This window comes from Neolamprologus multifasciatus, chromosome 18 (genome assembly GCF_963576455.1).
Source record: "Neolamprologus multifasciatus chromosome 18, fNeoMul1.2, whole genome shotgun sequence".
Taxonomy (NCBI): Eukaryota; Metazoa; Chordata; class Actinopteri; order Cichliformes; family Cichlidae; genus Neolamprologus; species Neolamprologus multifasciatus.
Window position 1 is genome coordinate 28,576,692 of NC_140456.1, and position 20,342 is coordinate 28,597,033.

The following is a 20,342-nucleotide window of genomic DNA, read 5'->3' on the forward strand; positions in this document are numbered from 1 at the left end:
TTGTTAGTCGTGGTCTCGTCTGCATTATGTTGAGTTTTGCTTCCTCTGCCTCCTCAAGCCTAATTTGTTCCTAGTGTGTTCCCCAGCTGTTTCCACTACCCTTATCACCCACCTGTGTATATATGTCCCAGCCTTGTTTGTCTATGGTTGTGATTTCTCTTATCTGTCTGTGTCCTGTCTTTTTGGAGTTTCCTGTGTTAGAATCCCCACATATTTGAATTCAAAACATATCACAATTATTTTGGTATATTTGTAGAAAGAGTTAAAAACTCAATACAAAACAAAGTCAGTACACAAACATCTACATCTTGGTTGAATACGAATGTAGACTGGTAGTTGTTCTTCTTGTGGAACTAACTTGTCTGAAAGATATAAAACAGAAACAGATGAAAAAAATGATGACTGACAAAATAACATGTTTGAGATGCTGCAGTAGTTAAACACTGATACCCATTGCGCTCAGCCTCTTCAGTCGTCTCAGGAAGCTCTTTTCTTTTGGTTTCGGGAAGCAAGAAGCCGAGAAATCCACCTATTAACGTAAGGCAGCTGAAGACTGTGATGGGTATGACTGAGTGGTACGTGGCCAACAAGTTCAGCAGTGGAGCCAGTAATCCCCCTAATCTTCCTGATATGGATCCTAAAGCTGTGGCTGTTTGTCTGAAACAGGAGGACAGAAAATACTTTTGCTAAGTTGGTTTTGCCTTCTGTTCTTTTTTTGTTTTAACATTTTTAAACAAGTCAAGCAATTTTGATAAACATGAATAAAAACTGTGACTGCTTACCTAACCGATGTTGGAAACAACTCCTGCATAAAGACCATACAAATACAGCCAGCCCATATCAAGAAAAAACGAGACGCAACAGCTAAAGATGTGACAGCAATGGCGTAACCTGACATAAAGGAAATTAATTAATTACTTAATAAAAGTGAACATATACATGATAAGCAGATAATTAAAAATGTATTTTGCGATATAACAAAGCTTTTACCATCAGGAACAGCGAGGATAAGAATGGATGAGAGTCCTCCAATCAGAAGGGTTGCTATGAATAATATTTTCCTCCCAAAAATCTCCAGCAGCCACATGGAGAGTAAAACAGATGGTATTGAAAAAACACCAAAAAGGAGTTGAATTAAAAAGATGCTCAAGCCAAAGTTTTCCGTGTCTAAGTACAAACTGTAGACGGAAAGGTTCACTGAAAACCTTTAAAACAGGAGAAAAACACATTTAATCACACAGAAAAGTATCATGAACCATTTATGACACATTTAAGAAAGGCCATTTAATCATCAAAACATTAAATTACCAATCTTACTATCTGAAAAAAGTTACAGTTTATTAAGTTTTTTTAAATAAAGATTTGTGTGAACCTAAAGTGATTACAAATATAGTATATTTCCCTTTTCATTTATTAACCTCACTATAGATCTTGAACTTACCATGATAGTATTATAATAAAGAAATATCTGGTCAACAGTGATGATCCGAAGATGATTTTTATTCCTCCATTATTCACAGTGTTATTCACTTCAATCTGTGGGAGAAGTAATACCTAATGTAAGTAATGCTTACAATAACAAATTTGAAAATAATTTGTAGCATTTTATTGTGTCATACCTTCACTAGTATTATTATGATTTTAAGTTAGAACATTTTTTTTTAACTAAGTTCATTTTTAAATGCAGAAATAGAGAATAGTAGAGTAAAAGGAAAATGTCCTTGTCTTTTAACAATCTCTCAGGTTCTTACACTATGCACAAATTGTAACAATTTTGTTTTTGTTTTAATTTCCTGTCTTTGATTTTTTTTTAAAGTGAAGAATATACTATAAAGCCTTAAAAAGAGTCAACCAACTTTTTTGTTTAGTTTTTCAATTTTTAAATGCATTTCTTCTAATAAAGACTCGACTAATGAGGTAATTTCCTGTCAAAAATAGAGGTCTGCCTACTTGTTTGCAGTTGTTGACAGGATCAAAAACTCTTTGAAATCCCAGACACCTGGCCGTAAAGTGGCTTTGCATTCTTAAGTGTAAAACATTACCAGTATTATATCACAGTAAGTATTCTAATTTTCTTTAGATTTCTGTTTTCCTAGCTATTTTAGTAAGCCAGTGTGTCAGCAAAGAAATTCTCATTCAGTTGCACCGTTAGCTAGCAGCTAATAAGCTAACACTTAGCGAAGCGACTGTGTTAGCTTGTTAAGTTAGCTGACCGTGTTTGTTCACCGTGACAGCTGAGACAGACCACTAAGTTTTTAAACTATAGAAAACGTGTAATTTTAAACAGCTATTTAATTGTTTCCCCTTTTTTTTTAATGTAATACTCTCCAGACATATATACAGACAGTATAACAAAGAATGATCTTTAAAATTTAAGGCGATGGACTTGAATGAAGTAAGAACGATCAGGAGCAAATGTAATGTAATGGTAATGGACATGGTGAGTGACAGGAGCTGGTTAAAGTCTTTATTTAGAGATATGACAATGTAGAGAAATGGCTGAACGTTTTAGGGGGAATATGTTGCTGCATGGCTGTTCAATTAAAGCAAAAGATAGTAGCAATATAGAATTATTCTTTTTCTGCTAAAATAAATTCTTGCTATTTTTTTGTTTAGGCAAATTTAAACAGCCCTTTGAAAGTTAAGATTCTTGTTTTGGACATCTTATTAAATTGGTGCCTTGAAAATATGTGATATTACTAGAAACTGAATGTGCTATCCACTTCTTTCACCTTGGTTAACAATTTAGATCCTTGTTGTCAACACAGCAGAGGTGCTGGAAAACTTGAAGTATCCCTTTACACTTGTATGGAGGAACAAATATCACTGTATGGAGAATAGCCATAACTATCACTTTAGCATAGTTCAATTACCTTTGCTCTTTTTTAATGTAGGTATACACAGAGTTCTAACATTGAAAGGAGTTAAAACAGAGCACGCCCAACACGTTCTGCACCAAACTTGACAGGCGTCTTAACTTTAACTGAATTTATTGAAGTAGAAGACTCACAAAACAAGTCTTTCGTGGTTCCACGGTCATTGACCAAGTGTTTTGAGTTTGTATGGGTTTATGATGCATTTCTGAATTTATTATGCGTTCTACATCGTTTAGACTTGTAGCCTCGCATTATTTCTCTGTGCTTCCTAGTTTAGTCATCCATGTTTCTAGTTCTTCTGTGTCAAGCTCACATCTTTTGTTCTTCGTCTCTGTGTTCCGTGTTTTTTACTTTCTGTTTTATTTTGTTAGTCGTGGTCTCGTCAGCATTATGTTCAGTTTTGCTTCCTCTGTCTCGTCAAACCTAATCTGTTCCTTCTGTGTCCCCCAGCTGTTTCTACTACCCTCATCACCCTCCTGTATATATGTGTCTCAGCCTTGTTTGTCTATGGTTGTGACCTCCCTCATCCCTCTAGCTGTGTGTCCTGTCTATTTGGAATGTCCTGTGTTAGAGGCCTCAAGTATTTGCCAGTTTAAGTTAGTTATATTCAGTTCCCTGAATTTCCTGCAGTAAAGTTGACTCTAAGTTAGTCCTGCATTCGAGTCCTGCATATAGGGTCCAACTCAAATGACTATTTGACATGCAGTGTTGGGAAGGTTACTTTTAAAATGTATTCCATTACAGATTACAGATTACATGCCCCAAAATGTATTCTGTAACGTATTCCGTTACGTTACTCAATGAGAGTAACGTATTCTGAATACTTTGGATTACTTAATATATTATCATGCTGTTTACAACTACATGAATGTACTATTGCTGTGATTTATTACTGTTACTGAAGGTCCGCGACTCCGAACCGTAGTAAAGGGACCTCTGGCTAATACGGTGGGTTCTGTGTCGGGCTTGTAGACGAAAACTAGCTTTACTTTGTTGTCTGGGTCAACTTTGCTAGCAGAGACAGAGAGAGGCGTTGAAAGGCTGCTCCAACGGAACTTATTGTTTCAGAGGAAAACACGAACACGGTGTACAGTTGAGTCTTAATAGCTTACTTACAACTGGGCTCGTCAGGCACTCTTCTTGGCTGCAGTGGTTATTATTATATTTACATGCTTCCAGCTCCTGTTTTTGCTCGATGACAACTCGTACTTTGCCTTTTTCTCCCTCCCTCGCTCACAGACACATAATGGGTATGGCAGTCCATTCTCCCTGCAGCACGGACTACACTGCCTATGATGCTACATTCTTTAGAGCTATACCTGTAGCATTCTGCCTATTAGCTTAGCACAACAACAACAAAAAGGCCTCTCTCACCCAGGAAACACACAGTCGCAGAGAGAGCGTCACCCTGTAACCATGGCAACCGTAACGCTGCCACCTGGAACAATAGAACGTAGCTGTCAAACAAAACCCAAACAGTCCTGACCCGCCACAGTATGAAACAAGTAAGTACCGCCGTGTAATCCATTTATTTCAACAAAGTAACTGTATTCTAAATACCACCTTTTTAAACGGTAACTGTAATGGAATACAGTTACTCATATTTTGTATTTTAAATACGTAACGGCGGTACATGTATTCCGTTACTCCCCAACACTGTTGACATGAAACTCAAACCGAGATTTTGACTTTTAGAACTAGTCCACATGTTTTTCATTTTTGTCTTATTTGTATTAATGTGAACAATTTGTTTTTGTATATATGTTTGATTGGCCTGGTGACCTGTCCAGGATGCACCATTCTTCTTGTCTTATGTCAATTGAAATATGCCCCTACCACAAACATTATGTACTTTTATTTGTTTCTTTCCTTATAGTTCTGTTCTTTGGCCTTTCCCACGTATGGATGACTCAGGATTTTTCAGAATCTGCACAGTAAGTCTTGAACACTACACTGTACTTCTCTATAACAGGTAAACAGCTCAGCAAAATACTAACATGCTTTTAACATACCTTTATTTAGCTGGTTTAGTTTTTTGGAGAGGTTTGCTGAATTTTTTTCTTCACTTTTTTTCTTTTACTTCTTTAAAGCTATAAAGAAAGTTAGTGTCATCTTCTACTTTCAGCTGCACCCTTTAGAGGTGCCTGCATCTGCCTCCAGCTCACCCTATCTCTAGCATCCTCCCCTGCCACAGTAGCCCACTGCTCCTCCTTCACTACATCCATGAATACTCTTAAAGGTCTTCTTCTTCTCCTGCCTTTCAGCTAATGTGCAAACCATCTTAGCATTGCCTCTCTACTTGTCACTTGGGTTAGGTGGCCTTAGAAGTGATTAGTGTCCAGAACGCAGGTCATCTGTTTTAAACTATCCATAATTCATTTTTTCTCAAAACAACTATAAAAATACAGAGTTGTTACTAAAATAATGGATAGTTCTCAAACAGAACTCATACACACATCAAGGGTTACTAGGTGAGGCTTAAATACAAAAAGGTATAATGACAATTTGCAGAATCCTCTGACTCATAAGTGGAAACCATCTCTGATAAATTAGAGAGATGATTTCTCTCATTCATTCAAGAAAAGTATAATGAGCAAGATACAGATACTACAAGGGCCCTCGTTATAGTAATGCAGGTTATTATCAGCCTGTGAAAGTCTGTCATCATTCAAAGTAACTAAACTAAAAAAGTAACTATTGTACTAATTTCTTTTAAGTTATGTCAACTTATTCCAGTGGGACAACATGATTGAAAACTTGAGGTAGGAGTTATTGAATGTTTTTTAATTTAATTACTAAACATGTTAGTTTTATTGTAGTCAAAAGATATATGTCAAATGTAATGAAAAATTCCATTATATCTTTAACTTTTAAATTCATCAACTTAAAACATTTAAGGCAATTATTTAAAGTTTAAACTTTTTGGGTTTTACAGATAAACATTTTGCTTTCAGGTATTTTACAGGTTTCATCTGATGTTCTTGAAAACTCCTCCCCTGATGAATATGATTCACTACCTTGTCCAGAAGAGACTCTGACACAGGGTGTTTGTTAATGGCTGCTGCTTTGACAATGAGCTGTTTGGCTTCTTCTTTTCTGCCTCTGCTTAACAGCCACCTGGCTGACTCTGGAATAAACCTGATAGAACAAAATGGCACTTCAAACAAACAGACATTTTTAAATGTATAAATGGCTCAATAAATAGACTGAAATGCACACCATATGTAGATAATAAGAACTGCAAGTGGAACTGCTGTGATCAGCTGAGCCAGTCTCCAGTTTCGGATGCCATAGATCATACCAGCGAGGATGCACTGTCCAATTGCACTAAACAGCTGAGTCACACAAGTTCCTCATGATCTTTTGGACGCCCCAATCCATTCAGTGGCTGCAATAAAGAAAACATATTAATTGCTATTTTAATTGAGATACAAAGAATACAAAAAAATATAAATTACAAAGAACAAACCTTCAAAGGTACACAATCAGCTGTTATAAATATCTCGGCTGACTGTACATATATTTTTCTATTACTGTTTTACACCTGATCAGACAGAACATCATCAACTCCATCAACAAGGCCAAACAAAGCTTCTACTCTGGTATTATCACTTCTTGTGAGGGCAACTTTAAGACTATGTTTTCACTTCTCAACAAAACTCTTCAGCACCCTAATGCTTTACCACCACACTTCTATTCTTCTGAAACCTATAACTCCTTGATGTTGTTCTTCACTACAAAAATTAATAACATTCGCCAGCAACTCAAATGCTGTGTCTACCCCCTCTCCACAAACTTTTCTCCATTTTGAGCCCTTTTCCACCTTTCATCTTCCTGATTTATCTGATATTACTGAGATCATATGTAAATCAAAGCCCACCACATGCTTCCTATGCCTACAGGGCTTGTGAAATCTTGCCTCTCTTCCGTACTCCCACTCATCTCTGCTATCATTCACTCTTCACTCGCCACCGGCATCGTTCCCTCCTTACTCAAGATTGTTTCAGTCACTCCAGTACAGAAAAAACCTTCTTTAGACCTTTACAACTTTAACAACCTCTGTCCGATTTCTAATCTACCCTTCATTTCTAAAATACTTGAAAAAGTAGTTGCAGCTCAACGTCATTTACACCTGGTTAATAATAACATCTATGAGAGATTTCAATCTGTTTTTTTGCTCATGTCACAGTACAGAAACTGCTTTACTTAAAGTCACTGATGATCTTTTACTTGGAGCTGACTCTGGTCTTCTCAACATTCTCATTTTGGATCTGAGCTCAGCCTTCGACACCATCTCTCACTCCATCCTTCTAAGCAGACTTTCCTCTCTTGGTATCTCCGACACACCCCTAGCCCGGTTCAAATTATATCTCCTTGACCCCTCCCAGTTTATTCAACTCAAATCATTCCGCTCTCGTCTCTTCCCGGTCACTTCTGGTGTACCCCAAGGTTCAGTCTTAGGCCCTCTTCTCTTCATAATTTACATCCTCCCTCTTGATACCCTTTTCCGTAAATTTGATCTTCATTTTCACTGTTTTGCAGATGACACCCAGTTATATCTCTCCTGCAGGCCTGATTCCTCTCTCTCACCTTCTTCTCTTACAAAATGCTTATCCCAGTTAAAATCCTGCTTCAGCTCTAATTTACTTAATGAGGATAAAACTGAAATCCTCCTTATTGGAACTAAATCAAACCTACTGAAGGCTAATCATTTCTTACTCACTATTAATAACTCCACAGTTTTCCCCTCTCCTCGGGTTAAGAGCCTTGGTGTCATCCTAGATAGTTCACTATCCTTTAAATCTGACATCAATAATCTCACCCGTTCTGCCTATTTCCATCTACACAACATTAACAGATTTTGTCCTTCTCTTTCCACCCAGTCTACGTCCATTCTTGTCCACAGTCTCGTTACCTCCCGGCTTGACTATTGTAATTCTCTCTTGCATGGTTTCCCCCAAAAGTTAGAAGTTGAAAATCTCCATTTCAATCACATCTTGATTGTCTGTGGTTTACAGATGCAAAATTACATAAATGTGTCTTTGTCCTTTGTCCATCCTCTTTTTGTTTAGAAACTGAATATATTTTGCCTCTTATGTAAATTTAAATATGTAAAACGGTCACAAAGGCAACAGTAAGATAAAAGTAACAATACGAATAATAAATGGGAAGAGGTGGAAGTAGAAAGTGTAAATGGAAAATATCAGATCAGTACAGCCTTGTTGGACCTAAAAAACATTATAAGAACATCATCTTAGCCATTGAGAGAACAACTGGCAGATTATTTTACAGTTAAAATGATTGTTAGTTGCAAAGTTTGTGCAAAGTTAGTTTACTCTTCATACACAGTATGATGCTGTTGACTCGATATCCTCCAGCTCCAAATCCCACCAGAAACAGAGATACTATATATAAGTAGACGTTGGGACAGAGAGCTGTTGTCACGGTGAATACAGACAACAGAACTGCTGGAATCTGAGTTGCTCGTTTGCGGCCGAACCTGAAACACCAAGAGAAACACACAGTGATACATTAGCTTCTGTTATGATACTAAGCACACTAAATCACAAGAGCTGCTGGTTAATGTTGTGCCATTAAAGAGATAACAATGCAGTCATCGAAAATCTTAACGAGTGTGTGCGGCACACTCTTGACAAGAAAGCAAAGAAACGGGTCTGAAAATTTCAAACAATTTCTTTTTTAAGTTATGAAAAATATTTAAAAATTATTTGGATAGCTGTTGCTAAGATAGGAAAGTATTTCTGTAGTCAGATAATGTCTAGGAACCATGAACTACTGCAAGGAGCACACTTACGATTCAGCAAAAGGTCCAAATACGAGGGAACCAACAAGAACTCCAGCCATGAACATTGCTTGAATCACTTCCACCAAGCTGGCCTGGCCACACACTAGATCAAACTGTGAGTATTTGTAAAAATAATAATAATAATAAAACAGACAAACAAAATAATTAATGTAATGTTTCATGGAGGTGAGGGATCTACTGAACAACGGATTTCACTTACATCAGTGACTATGGTGGCTTTGTAGAGCATGTTCCCATACACCCATCCATCCTGGCACCCTGTGGTCTCATTGAGTCCGTACTCTCTGATAGTATCAATGTCCCAGCTCACTGGAACAAACATCTCACACTTGCTGAAGGTCCCATCCTCCTCTCGAGGCACGGTCAGGTTGAGCTGCTCCTCTGAGGTCAGGTTAGGAGCAGCACTGAGGATCCAGTCTGTGTTGCAGTGTCTGTCTGGATCTGATTGGATGAAAACAAAACTGGCAAAGAAAAAAGGCTGAACAAAGTTTGGATAGCAAAGTGCAATTAGAGTGATCTTCTGGAATAATCCAAATTCCCCAATGTTCCTTAGAATCTCTCCAAAGTCTGTCATTTTGAGCTTGATGGTGAAGGTCTGAAAAACAAAAAGCTGCAGCGCAGACTCATACAGTGACTGTTAATGTTTAACCCAGCTATATTATCTTTTTAGCACACAAGACCCTTTATTTCAACTGTGTAAAAACTCTCTTATCACTTATGTATATGCTTACAGTCTGATCATTTCTTTTAGTGCTGTTTCAAAAGTCATCACACACACACACACACACACACACACACACAAACCAAACCTATTGTTGATTTCAAGTCTGCTGCTGTAAATATGTAAGTTCATTAAGCTGCAGAACATCTGAGTCGGCAATAAGCAGTAAACATAGCTAAGTCTCTTAGTGGTGTGTAATCAAAAAAGCTGACACAAAAAAGCAGAGAAAGAGAGACAAGTAATACTGCAACTCCAAAGAGATGATGTAACAATGTTTGCCTGCAATCGAGAAAGATCATATAGTTTATAATTTATGTCTGAACAGTAAAGGGATTAATGAGTAAAAATGTAACTAAGGAAAAACTAAAGGATTGTTCGCTTTTCGCAGTGTTAGCACACTCAAGGTATAAACTCCAGTTGTATACATTACTCAATAGCAGCTATAAACATTCTCGGTTCATCCAGGAATACATTTGCAAAACAGATATAGCAGCTATATTATCGTTTTAGCACACATATGACCCTTTATTTTAATTGTTCTTACTTGATGGTACTGAACTGCTGTCATGTCAGCACATTCATATATCCTCTATACAACTGTGTAAAAACTCTCTTATCACTTATCTTTATGCTTACAGTCTGATCATTTCTTTCAGTGCTGTTTCAAAAGTCCTCACACACACACACAATTTATCTATCTATCTATCTATCTATATATATATATATATATACATATATACATATATACATATATATACATATATATATATTGTTGATTTCAAGTCTGCTGCTTTAAATACAAGTTCATTAGGCTGCAGAATCTCTGTGTCAGTAATAAGCAGTAAACAGAGCTACGTCTCTTAGTGGTGGGTCAAATTAAGAATTCTAAAGTGCAGCTTTGCACTTTAGGATTTGTACTTTACTTTATCCACGAAATAAAACCTCTTGTTACTGTTTTTGACCATGATATCTGCCTCAGTCTGCATATTAAACAAGTATGTAGCGCTGCTTTCTTGCATTTTGGATGGTTGTTAGTGCCAGAGAGGCTGGTCTGAGTATTTCAGAAACTACTGATTTATTTAATTTCCCCACATAGCACATCTGTAGGATTTGCAGAAGATGTTAAAAAGAAGGGGAAATACCCTGTTACAGGAATTGCTGCGTTAATATCAGAGATCAGAGGAGAATGGCCAGAGAGGAAGGCCAGAAAAAAATCAAATGACCACAACCAAAGTATGCAGAAGAGTGTCTTTGAATGCATAACATGTCATACTTTGACACAGATTTGCCACAGCAGCTGAAGACCGCCAGATGTCACTACAGTTTAATCGGAAAGAGATTTAAAAAATGTTGCCTGGTCTGATTAGTCTTGATTTGCAGTGACATTCAGATGGTAGGGTCAGAATTGGATGTAAACAACGTGAAGGCATGGATCCATCCATACAGGGTGGCTGTAGCTCAGGAGGTAGAGCAGGTCACCTACTGATCGGAAGGTTGGAGGTTCGATCCCAGGCTCCTCCAGTCTGCATGCCAAGTATCCTTGGGCAAGATACTAACCCCAAGTTGCTCTCCGATGCGTCCATCGGAGTATGAATGTGTGTGAATGTAGTTAGATAGCACTAAGTATAGATAAAGTGCTCGTGAGAATGGGTGTGACTGGGTGAATGTGGCGTGTTGTATAGAGCGCTTTGAGTACTCCGGGAGAGTAGAAAAGCGCTATATAAGAATCAGTCCATTTACCATTTACCATCCTATTTGTGTCAACAGTTTAGGTTGGTGATGGTGGTAAAATGTGCGGGAGATAATTTGTCAGCACACTTGGCCCTTTGTACCAGCTGGGCATCATTTAAACACCATAGCCTATTGAGTTTTGTTGCTGACTGTGGCCATCCCTTTATGACCATATTGCACCCAGTTTCTAATGGTTGCCTCCAGCAGGATGTAGCGTGTTGCAAAACACAGATCACTTCAGTGGACCAGTATCTCAGAGAAATGTTTCCAGCACTTTGTTGAATCAATGCATGAATTAATGAATTAAAATTCTTCTGAAGGCAAAATGAGGTCCAACCTGGTACTAGCAAGTTGTGCCTCGTAAGGTTTGAAAGTATGTAAAATATACACTGACTTGAAGTCCTTACTGGTTTTATGAGATACACATTGTACAAACCTGGTCATATCCAACATCATAATACATTCAGTGTACTTAAAACCTTTTTAACTGTTCATGAGCAAAGACTAGACAAAAAACTGTTTTCAGATTTTGCCTGTCCAGCCTTTTTGTATCCAGTTCCTGCACAACATGTTTCTGCATTATGAGTCAGTTGTAAAGCTGGTAAATTATCATTACCAAATGTATTTTTATGAGTAAGTAGATAAAACTAACTTAAATGTAGCATGAAAGACACACACACACACACACAACACAAAAAGGATCCCAGTTGTGTCAAACTAAAATAATCACCCCCCAAAAGTTTCTAATGGTGAGCATTATTATGTACGCAGACTACTTGGTGACATTTATGAAGAGATCATGGTTTGGATTAAGATTTGATGTTATTTTTGGTGTCATTGTGTATCTTAAGGTTAATTTTATATTCAGGTGTGATGAAGTGTTGAATAAATTGTTGATAAATTAAAAACTAAGACTATTAAAGAAATTATAGAAATCACTATGTCACATGGGGGGTGTGAGAGGTGGACCCAAGTTGGGACACAGATGGAGGAAAAACTGGGGTTTACAAAAGGCGAGCCGTTTTATTTAGGCTGAAAAAGATGGATACAACATAAAGCAAGGTGAACTGGGTGACAAACTAAACTAAAACCTAGACTGGGAAAACTAAATAACTAACAAGCAAAGAAGCGACTGTGGAACAACTATGATTAGTATGATACAGTGATACTATGGAACGCAGGGCACACGACAAGATGAGGAAAACAGACATCCTGACAAAGACTGAATGACAATACGTAGACTAAATACACACATGAGGTGATCAGGGAAAGTGGAAACACATGTGGACACAGCTGACACAAATGAACATCATGACACCACAGGGAGAATGAAACAAAAACAATGAACATAGAACACAAGACCCCTTCGAAATAAAACAGGAAACATAACAGGACACAGACATGACGCAAGCATGATAACATAGGAAACACAGACATGAAATATGACAGACTAACACATGCAGACTCAACAGGACGAACCTGTTTCTGTCTCTCTTCCACAGCATGTCTTTTATCCTGTCTTCCTTCTCTCACCCCAACCGGTCGCAGCAGATGGCCGCCCCTCCCTGAGCCTGGTTCTGCCGGAGGTTTCTTCCTGTTAAAAGGGAGTTTTTCCTTCCCACTGTCGCCAAAGTGCTTGCTCATAGGGGGTCATATGATTGTTGGGCTTTTCTCTGTATCTATGAAGCGCCTTGAGGCGACATTTGTTGTGATTTGGCGCTATATAAATAAAATTGAAATTGAATTGAACCTATAAGGGAGACTTAAAAACAGGCATAACTGAAAGTAAGACACTGAGGACAAGACCATATAGTGAACAGGAAAAGACTCGTAACTAAGAGGACACAGAATAACCTAAACTAGACCTAAAACTCAAGGCAACTGATAATAATACTAAAACGTAACATTCTTTCAATGTAACATAAGAATTCACAAATACAACAATAAACTCAAAATGCTGACACACTACTTGTAATGGCTAACCTTTTTTAAATTCTCAAAGGCTTTATTAATTTCTTAAAACTAATAAATTCACACTAAATTATAACAAAACAAACGTTTAGGACTTTATGCAGGGATACTGTATAAAGCCCAAATTAATCTCAGAGAGATACAGTGTAAACTCATAGGAAATGCTATTTTTAAAGAAGCAGGGGTCAGAGCAAATATTAAAGGAGGGGTAATCATGTGGGATAGTTGTGGCAAGATTCTATTGTTCACTATTTAAATTAAGTGTAATTAAACCAGTTAACAATGTAATTATGTATTTTTTTTTAAAACATGTCAGAATTAGTCAGGTTGCACCTATAGGCAGTTAATTGTAGAGTAAGGGCTCACAATTCTGTATGGAATACAATGATTTATACAACATCACAATAGGATTCCTCTACGGGGGAAAAGAGAATTTGATTGCAGCAGTTAATGGGAAACAGGTGATGGAAACAGTGTTTATTTAATCACTTATTATTACAGTTGGTTCTTTGTACTGCAGAAAGTTAGCCAAAGTTACACTGAAAACCAAAGTGTTAACAAAAGACTGCGGTCTCCTCAGATGTATCTTCAGACCCTGAGTCCAGAACCAGGGACGTCTATAGAACATGATGACTGAGGTTGTGGTTAATTTAAATACATCGCATATTTGTAAAGATGAAATCCGTACAAAAACATCTACATCTTGGTTGAATACGAATGTAGACTGGTAGTTGTTCTTCTTGTGGGACTAACTTGTCTGAAAGATATAAAACAGAAACAGATGAAAAAAAAAAGATCATTGACAAAATAACATGTTTGAGATGCTGCAGTAGTTAAACACTGATACCCATTGCGCTCAGCCTCTTCAGTCGTCTCAGGAAGCTCTTTTCTTTTGGTTTCAGGAAGCAAGAAGCCGAGAAATCCACCTATCAACGTAAGGCAGCTGAAGACTATGATGGGTATGACCGAGTGGTACGTGGCCAACAAGTTCAGCAGTGGAGCCAGTAATCCCCCTAATCTTCCTGATATGGATCCTAAAGCTGTGGCTGTTTGTCTGAAACAGGAGGACAAATGGTATACTCACTAATATCCCCCGTGTGTTCTTTTCACACAAGTCAGGGTATTGTTCCATAAACATGAATAAAAACTGTGACTGCTTACCTAACCGATGTTGGAAACAACTCCTGCATAAAGACCATACAAACAGAGCCAGACCATATCAAGAAAAAACGAGACGCAACAGCTAAAGATGTGACAGCAATGGCATAACCTGACATAAAGAAAATAAATAATTAATAAAAGTGAACATAAACATGATAAGCAGACAATTAAAAATATATTTTGCGATATAACAAAGCTTTTACCATCAGGAACAGCGAGGATAAGTATGGAAGAGACTCCTCCGATCACAAGGGTTGCTATGAATAATATTTTCCTCCCCAAAATCTCCAGCAGCCACATGGAGAGTAAAACAGATGGTACTTCAAAAACACCATAAAGCAGTTGGGTTACAAAGATGCTCAAACCAAAGTTTTGCATGTCTAAGTACAAACTGTAGACGGAAAGGTTCACGGAAAACCTTTAAAAGAGAAGAGAAACACATTTAATCAGACACAAAAGTCCCGTATCATGAACCATTTATAACACATTTATGAATGGCCATTTAATCATCAAAACATCAAATTGCCAATCTTAGTATTTAAAAACAGCAACATGTTTTAACATTAACATATTTCCATTTTAATGTATTAACCTCACTATAGATGATGAACTTACCATGATAGTATTATGATAAAGAAATATCTGGTCAGCAGTGATGATCTGAAGAGGATTTTTATTCCTCCGTTATTCACAGTGTTATTCACTTCAATCTGTGGGAGAAGTCACGCTTGCTGTAACACCATCATAGCAAATTAAGAAAAATTACTTGAAATGAATCCATCAGTCTAGTTTTTTTCAGTTCCAGTTCAGGGTTGACATTACATACAGTGAGAGACACCCTAAGCAGGTCCTCATTCTATTGCAGGGCTAATACATAGATACATCTCTTATCATGAATATGTGGAATAGTAAACATAACAAATAAACAGCTATTTTACAGGTTTAATCTGATGTTCTTGAAAACTCCCCTGATGAATGTGATTCACTACCTTGTCCAGAAGAGACTCTGACACAGGGTGTTTGTTAATGGCTGCTGCTTTGACAATGAGCTGTTTGGCTTCTTCTTTTCTGCCTCTGCTTAACAGCCACCTGGCTGACTCTGGAATAAACCTGATACAAACAAAATGGCACTTCAAACAAACAGTCATTTTTAAATTTATAAATGGCTCAATAAATAGAGTGAAATTCACACCATATGTAGATAATAAGCACTGCAAGCGGAACTGCTGTGATCAGCTGAGCCAGTCTCCAGTTTCGGATGCCATAGATCATACCAGCGAGGACGCACTCTCCAATTGCACTAAACAGCTGAGTCACACAAGCTCCCCATGATCTTTTGGACGCCCCAATCCATTCAGTGGCTGCAATAAGGAAATATGTTAATTGTTTGTTTATTTTAGATTAAGACATCAGCTCAGATGGAACAAAATAAATACATAACAACAAAAATAAGTAAAAACATTGCACATCAGCTGCTATGAATATCTCGGCTGACTGTACATATATTTTTCTATTACTATTTTATACCTAATCAGACAGAACATCTCAGTGTGAATTAATAATGACCCAAACCAACCAACAACAACCCAAGAGTTTCTCAAGTATGTGTTTAGTTGAAGACAAAAGATGGACACAAAATTACATAAATGTGTCTTTGTCCTTTGTCCAACATCTTTATGTTTAGAAACTGATTATCTTTTGTCTCTTATGTAAATGTAAATATGTAAAACGGTCACAAAGGCAACAGTAAGATAAAAGTAACAATAAAATGGGAAGAGGTGGGAAGTAGAAGGTTTGAATGGAAAATATCAGATCAGTACAGCCTTGTTGGACTTGTAAAACATTATAAGAACATCATCTTAGCCATTGAGAGAACAAGTGGCAGATTATCTAAAAAGTTGGTGTACTCTTCATACACAGTATGATGCTGTTGACTCGATATCCTCCAGCTCCAAATCCCACCAGAAACAGAGATACTAAATATAAGTAGACGTTGGGACAGAGAGCTGTTGTCGCGGTGAATACAGACATCAGAACTGCTGGAATCTGAGTTGCTCGTTTGCGGCCGAACCTGAAACACCAAGACAAACACACAGTGATACATTAGCTTCTGTTATGTAAATCACAAGCAGTGTTGGGGAGTAACGGAATACATGACCTGCTGTTACGTATTTAAAATACAAAATATGAGTAACTGTATTCTGTTACAGTTACCGTTTAAAAATGTGGTATTCCAAATACAGTTACTTTGTTGAAATAAAGGGCTTACACGGCAGTCTTTTCGTGTTTCATATGTTAGGCTGTCCCCTCTCTCTTGTTGGTAACTCCACGCCGGTGGAAACGCAAACAAAACACGCATTAAGAGGCTCTAATGCCTGCGAGTCAATCTCGCGGCCCATGTCACCTCTACATGCAGCCCGCATAATGATGTGAAAGAAATATTTTTTAAAATTAGGTGTTTGTATGGCAAGTAACCTTCAGTAATAGTAATAAATCACACAGCAATAGTACATTCATGTAGTTGTAAAACACTTGATAATATATTAAGTAATCCAAAGTATTCAGAATACATTACTCTCATTGACTAACGTAACGGAATATGTTACAAAATACATTTTGGGGCATGTATTCTGTAATCTGTAGTGGAATACATTTTAAAAGTAACCTTCCCAACACTGATCACAAGAGCTGCTGGTTAATGTTGTGCCATTAAAGAGATAACAGTAATGCAAAAATAGAGTTTTTCACAGGCAGTCCTGTGAAAAGCTACACCCCATGTTTCAGTAACACTGAGGAGGGTAAATAGCAAGCGCTGTTAATCAACTGCACTATCACATAGAGACAGACAACCATTTACACAAGAAGCACCAGTTAACGTGACCCTAATAACTGCATGACTTTCAACTGTGGGAGGAAACCAGAGTACCCAGGCAGAACCCACTGCAAACTTGACCAGATAGTGGTTTTGAACCCAGGACCTTCTTGCTGTGTGAGGCAACAGTGTTAATCACTGCACCACCAAGCTGTCAAGTGAGACTTAAAAAAATAGGAAGGTTATGATTACAAGGCTTGATACAGAATTTTCTGTACCTTTTTGTCCTCGACAGGTTAAACCACAATAAATAGCAACAGCACATATGTGGTGTGTGTATGGTTGTCTGCCTCTTATTACCCCAGTGATTTTCCTGTGGTTTGAAATCGTGTATGATCTTGTGAATTTTGTTAGTTCAGTCAATTTCATGCAAACCCTGCATGATTTAATCATTAACCATAGAAACATGAAATTATTTTGTTGAAATTACAAGTTTGAATCTTGTTAATGTAACAACCACCCAGTTTCATTTTTTGAGTGTATCTATATTTCCCTCAGCATCAATCTGGGGAATTGCTGCCAAAGCAAGGACTGCACAGAGACTACGCAAGAGTCCTCTAAAAACGCTCTTATCAGATGGCTGTATTTGCAGTTTTGTTATATATGTAGGGAAGCAACCCTTTAACATACTACATTAAAGATCTAGAGAAACGCATATGGAATACTGACTTCATACAGATTTCATTGTAAGTCTAATTTAACATCAGCACATCAGGAAAATATGGGTTTATTTGAAAAATATTCCATTCTGTTTCTACTCAGATTTTACACACTGTCCCAACTCTTTGGAATTGGGTTTGTAGAAACATAGTTTTATATTTTGTGATACATATATCTTTAACGCTGACTAATTATTAGGTAACATTTAGTTTGTTGAAATCTTGAAGAGTGTGTACAGCAAACTCTTCACACATCTATTTGTTGTTAAACTTGTGAAAAATGTTAAAAATTATTTGGTTAGCTGTTGCTAAGATAGAGAAGCAAACATTTGTTTTGTAAAGGTGCTGAAAGACAAAAGTTATTCATTCCCTGTGAAATTATATTAAAGTATTTCTGTATTTTGGAACCATAAACTACTGCAAGGAGCACACTTACGATTCAGCAAAAGGTCCAAATACGAGAGAACCAACAAGAACTCCAGCCATGAACATTGCTTGAATCACTTCCACCAAGCTTGCCTGGCCACACACTAGATCAAACTATGAGTATTCGTAAAAATAATAATAATAAAACAGACAAACAAAATAATTAATGTAATGTTTCATGGAGGTGAGGGATCTACTGAACAATGAATTCCACTTACATCAGTGACTATGGTGGCTTTGTAGAGCATGTTCCCATACACCCATCCATCCTGGCACCCTGTGGTCTCATTGAGTCCGTACTCCCTGATAGTATCAATGTCCCAGCTCACTGGGACAAACATCTCACACTTGCTGAAGGTCCCATCCTGCTCCCGAGGCACGGTCAGGTTGAGCTGCTCCTCTGAGGTCAGGTTAGGAGCAGCACTGAGGATCCAGTCTGTGTTGCAGTGTCTGTCTGGATCTGATTGGATGAAAACAAAACTGGCAAACAGAAAAGTCTGAACAAAGTTTGGAAAGCAAAGTGCAATTAGAGTGATCTTCTGGAATAATCCAAATTCCCCAATGTTCCTTAGAATCTCTCCAAAGTCTGTCATTTTGAGCTTGATGGTGAAGGTCTGAAAAACAAAAGAGCTGCAGCGCAGACTCATACAGTGACTGTTAATGTTTAACCCAGCTATATTATCTTTTTAGCACACAAGACCCTTTATTTCAACTGTGTAAAAACTCTCTTATCACTTATCTATATGCTTACAGTCTGATCATTTCTTTTAGTGCTGTTTCAAAAGTCATCACACACACACACACACACACACACACACACACACACACACAAACCAAACCTATTGTTGATTTCAAGTCTGCTGCTGTAAATATGTAAGTTCATTAAGCTGCAGAACATCTGAGTCGGCAATAAGCAGTAAACATAGCTAAGTCTCTTAGTGGTGTGTAATCAAAAAAGCTGACACAAAAAAGCAGAGAAAGAGAGACAAGTAATACTGCAACTCCAAAGAGATGATGTAACAATGTTTGCCTGCAATCGAGAAAGATCATATAGTTTATAATTTATGTCTGAACAGTAAAGGGATTAATGAGTAAAAATGTAACTAAGGAAAAACTAAAGGATTGTTCGCTTTTCGCAGTGTTAGCACACTCAAGGTATAAACTCCAGTTGTATACATTACTCAATAGCAGCTATAAACATTCTCGGTTTATCCAGGAATACATTTGCAAAACAGACATTTAAATGTGTAATGGATGTGTTTCTAATGGAGGTGTTTCTACAGTTCTTGTGGATATATTCACAAAAATGTGACTGATTTATACCCAATTAAAAGATTCAGAACTCCCTCTTGTTCCAGTCTTGCATAATATGCAGAACATAAACACTCAATGACCACTTTATTATGTACGCTTACTCAGACACATTGGCAAATGGGCTAGATATGACATTAGGGATGGATGATATGGCCCAAACATAATATCACGATATTTCAGAGTATTCTCATGATAACGATAAATTTGACGATATGACAAAATACAGAAAAAGTTATTAATTTGACAAATTAAACATAACAGATATATTTTTATATTCTATAAAAAGAAAAACATAGCTAAATTACAGAGGTAACTTTTATGTATTCAGTCTTAAAGTATAAAAATAAAAATTCTCCCTCTGTTCTTTGGATTGAAAATGTTTGTATAAAACATAAATACTAAAAAAATAAAATAAAATCCACCACAAAAAAGTGCCGTTTAGAAAAATAAAATGAATAATTCTCAAATCTTTTGAGCATAAACAATCAAACAAAAAAAGTATAACTTCACTATACTATAACTGTAAATGAAGTATAAGTTTCAAAACATACAACATCCATTTCATATGAAAACTTAAAAAAAAACAACGCTGCCAATCAGTGGCAAACCGTAGTTATCACAGTTAATACTTATTCAAGAACACAAGCCTATTAACTGAGCAGGCTTCAGTGCAGGCCTATTACAGGTGACAATGTTCACTCCTGTGCTGAACAACCTATCAGAGGCTGCACTTTGTGGCTTGGATGCACAATTACTTTTTTGCCAAATGACTGACCTGAGGACA

At 37.2% G+C, this 20,342-nt stretch overlaps 1 protein-coding gene and 1 pseudogene across 2 annotated transcripts; both read right to left on the reverse strand.

The window, feature by feature from the left end:
* Positions 1-353: 353 nt before the first annotated feature.
* Positions 354-9,873, reverse strand: LOC146498288 (solute carrier family 22 member 13-like; annotated as a pseudogene). Its single transcript, XR_014870604.1, has 9 exons — positions 8,903-9,873; positions 8,692-8,795; positions 8,222-8,376; positions 6,096-6,264; positions 5,894-6,014; positions 1,442-1,536; positions 991-1,205; positions 783-891; positions 354-657 (listed from the first exon to the last, which is right to left on the reverse strand). The product of XR_014870604.1 is annotated as a solute carrier family 22 member 13-like (transcript).
* Positions 9,874-11,905: 2,032 nt separating this feature from the next.
* On the reverse strand, positions 11,906-19,780 carry LOC146498289 (solute carrier family 22 member 13-like). The gene is made up of 10 exons (XM_085139307.1): positions 18,463-19,780; positions 18,255-18,358; positions 16,204-16,358; positions 15,480-15,648; positions 15,277-15,397; positions 14,903-14,997; positions 14,491-14,705; positions 14,288-14,396; positions 12,906-14,180; positions 11,906-12,634 (listed from the first exon to the last, which is right to left on the reverse strand). The coding sequence occupies exons 1-9, from the start codon at positions 18,889-18,891 to the stop codon at positions 13,823-13,825; spliced, it is 1,755 nt and encodes a 584-aa protein (XP_084995433.1). The 5' UTR covers positions 18,892-19,780; the 3' UTR covers positions 11,906-12,634; positions 12,906-13,822.
* Between the last annotated feature and the right edge of the window lie 562 nt (positions 19,781-20,342).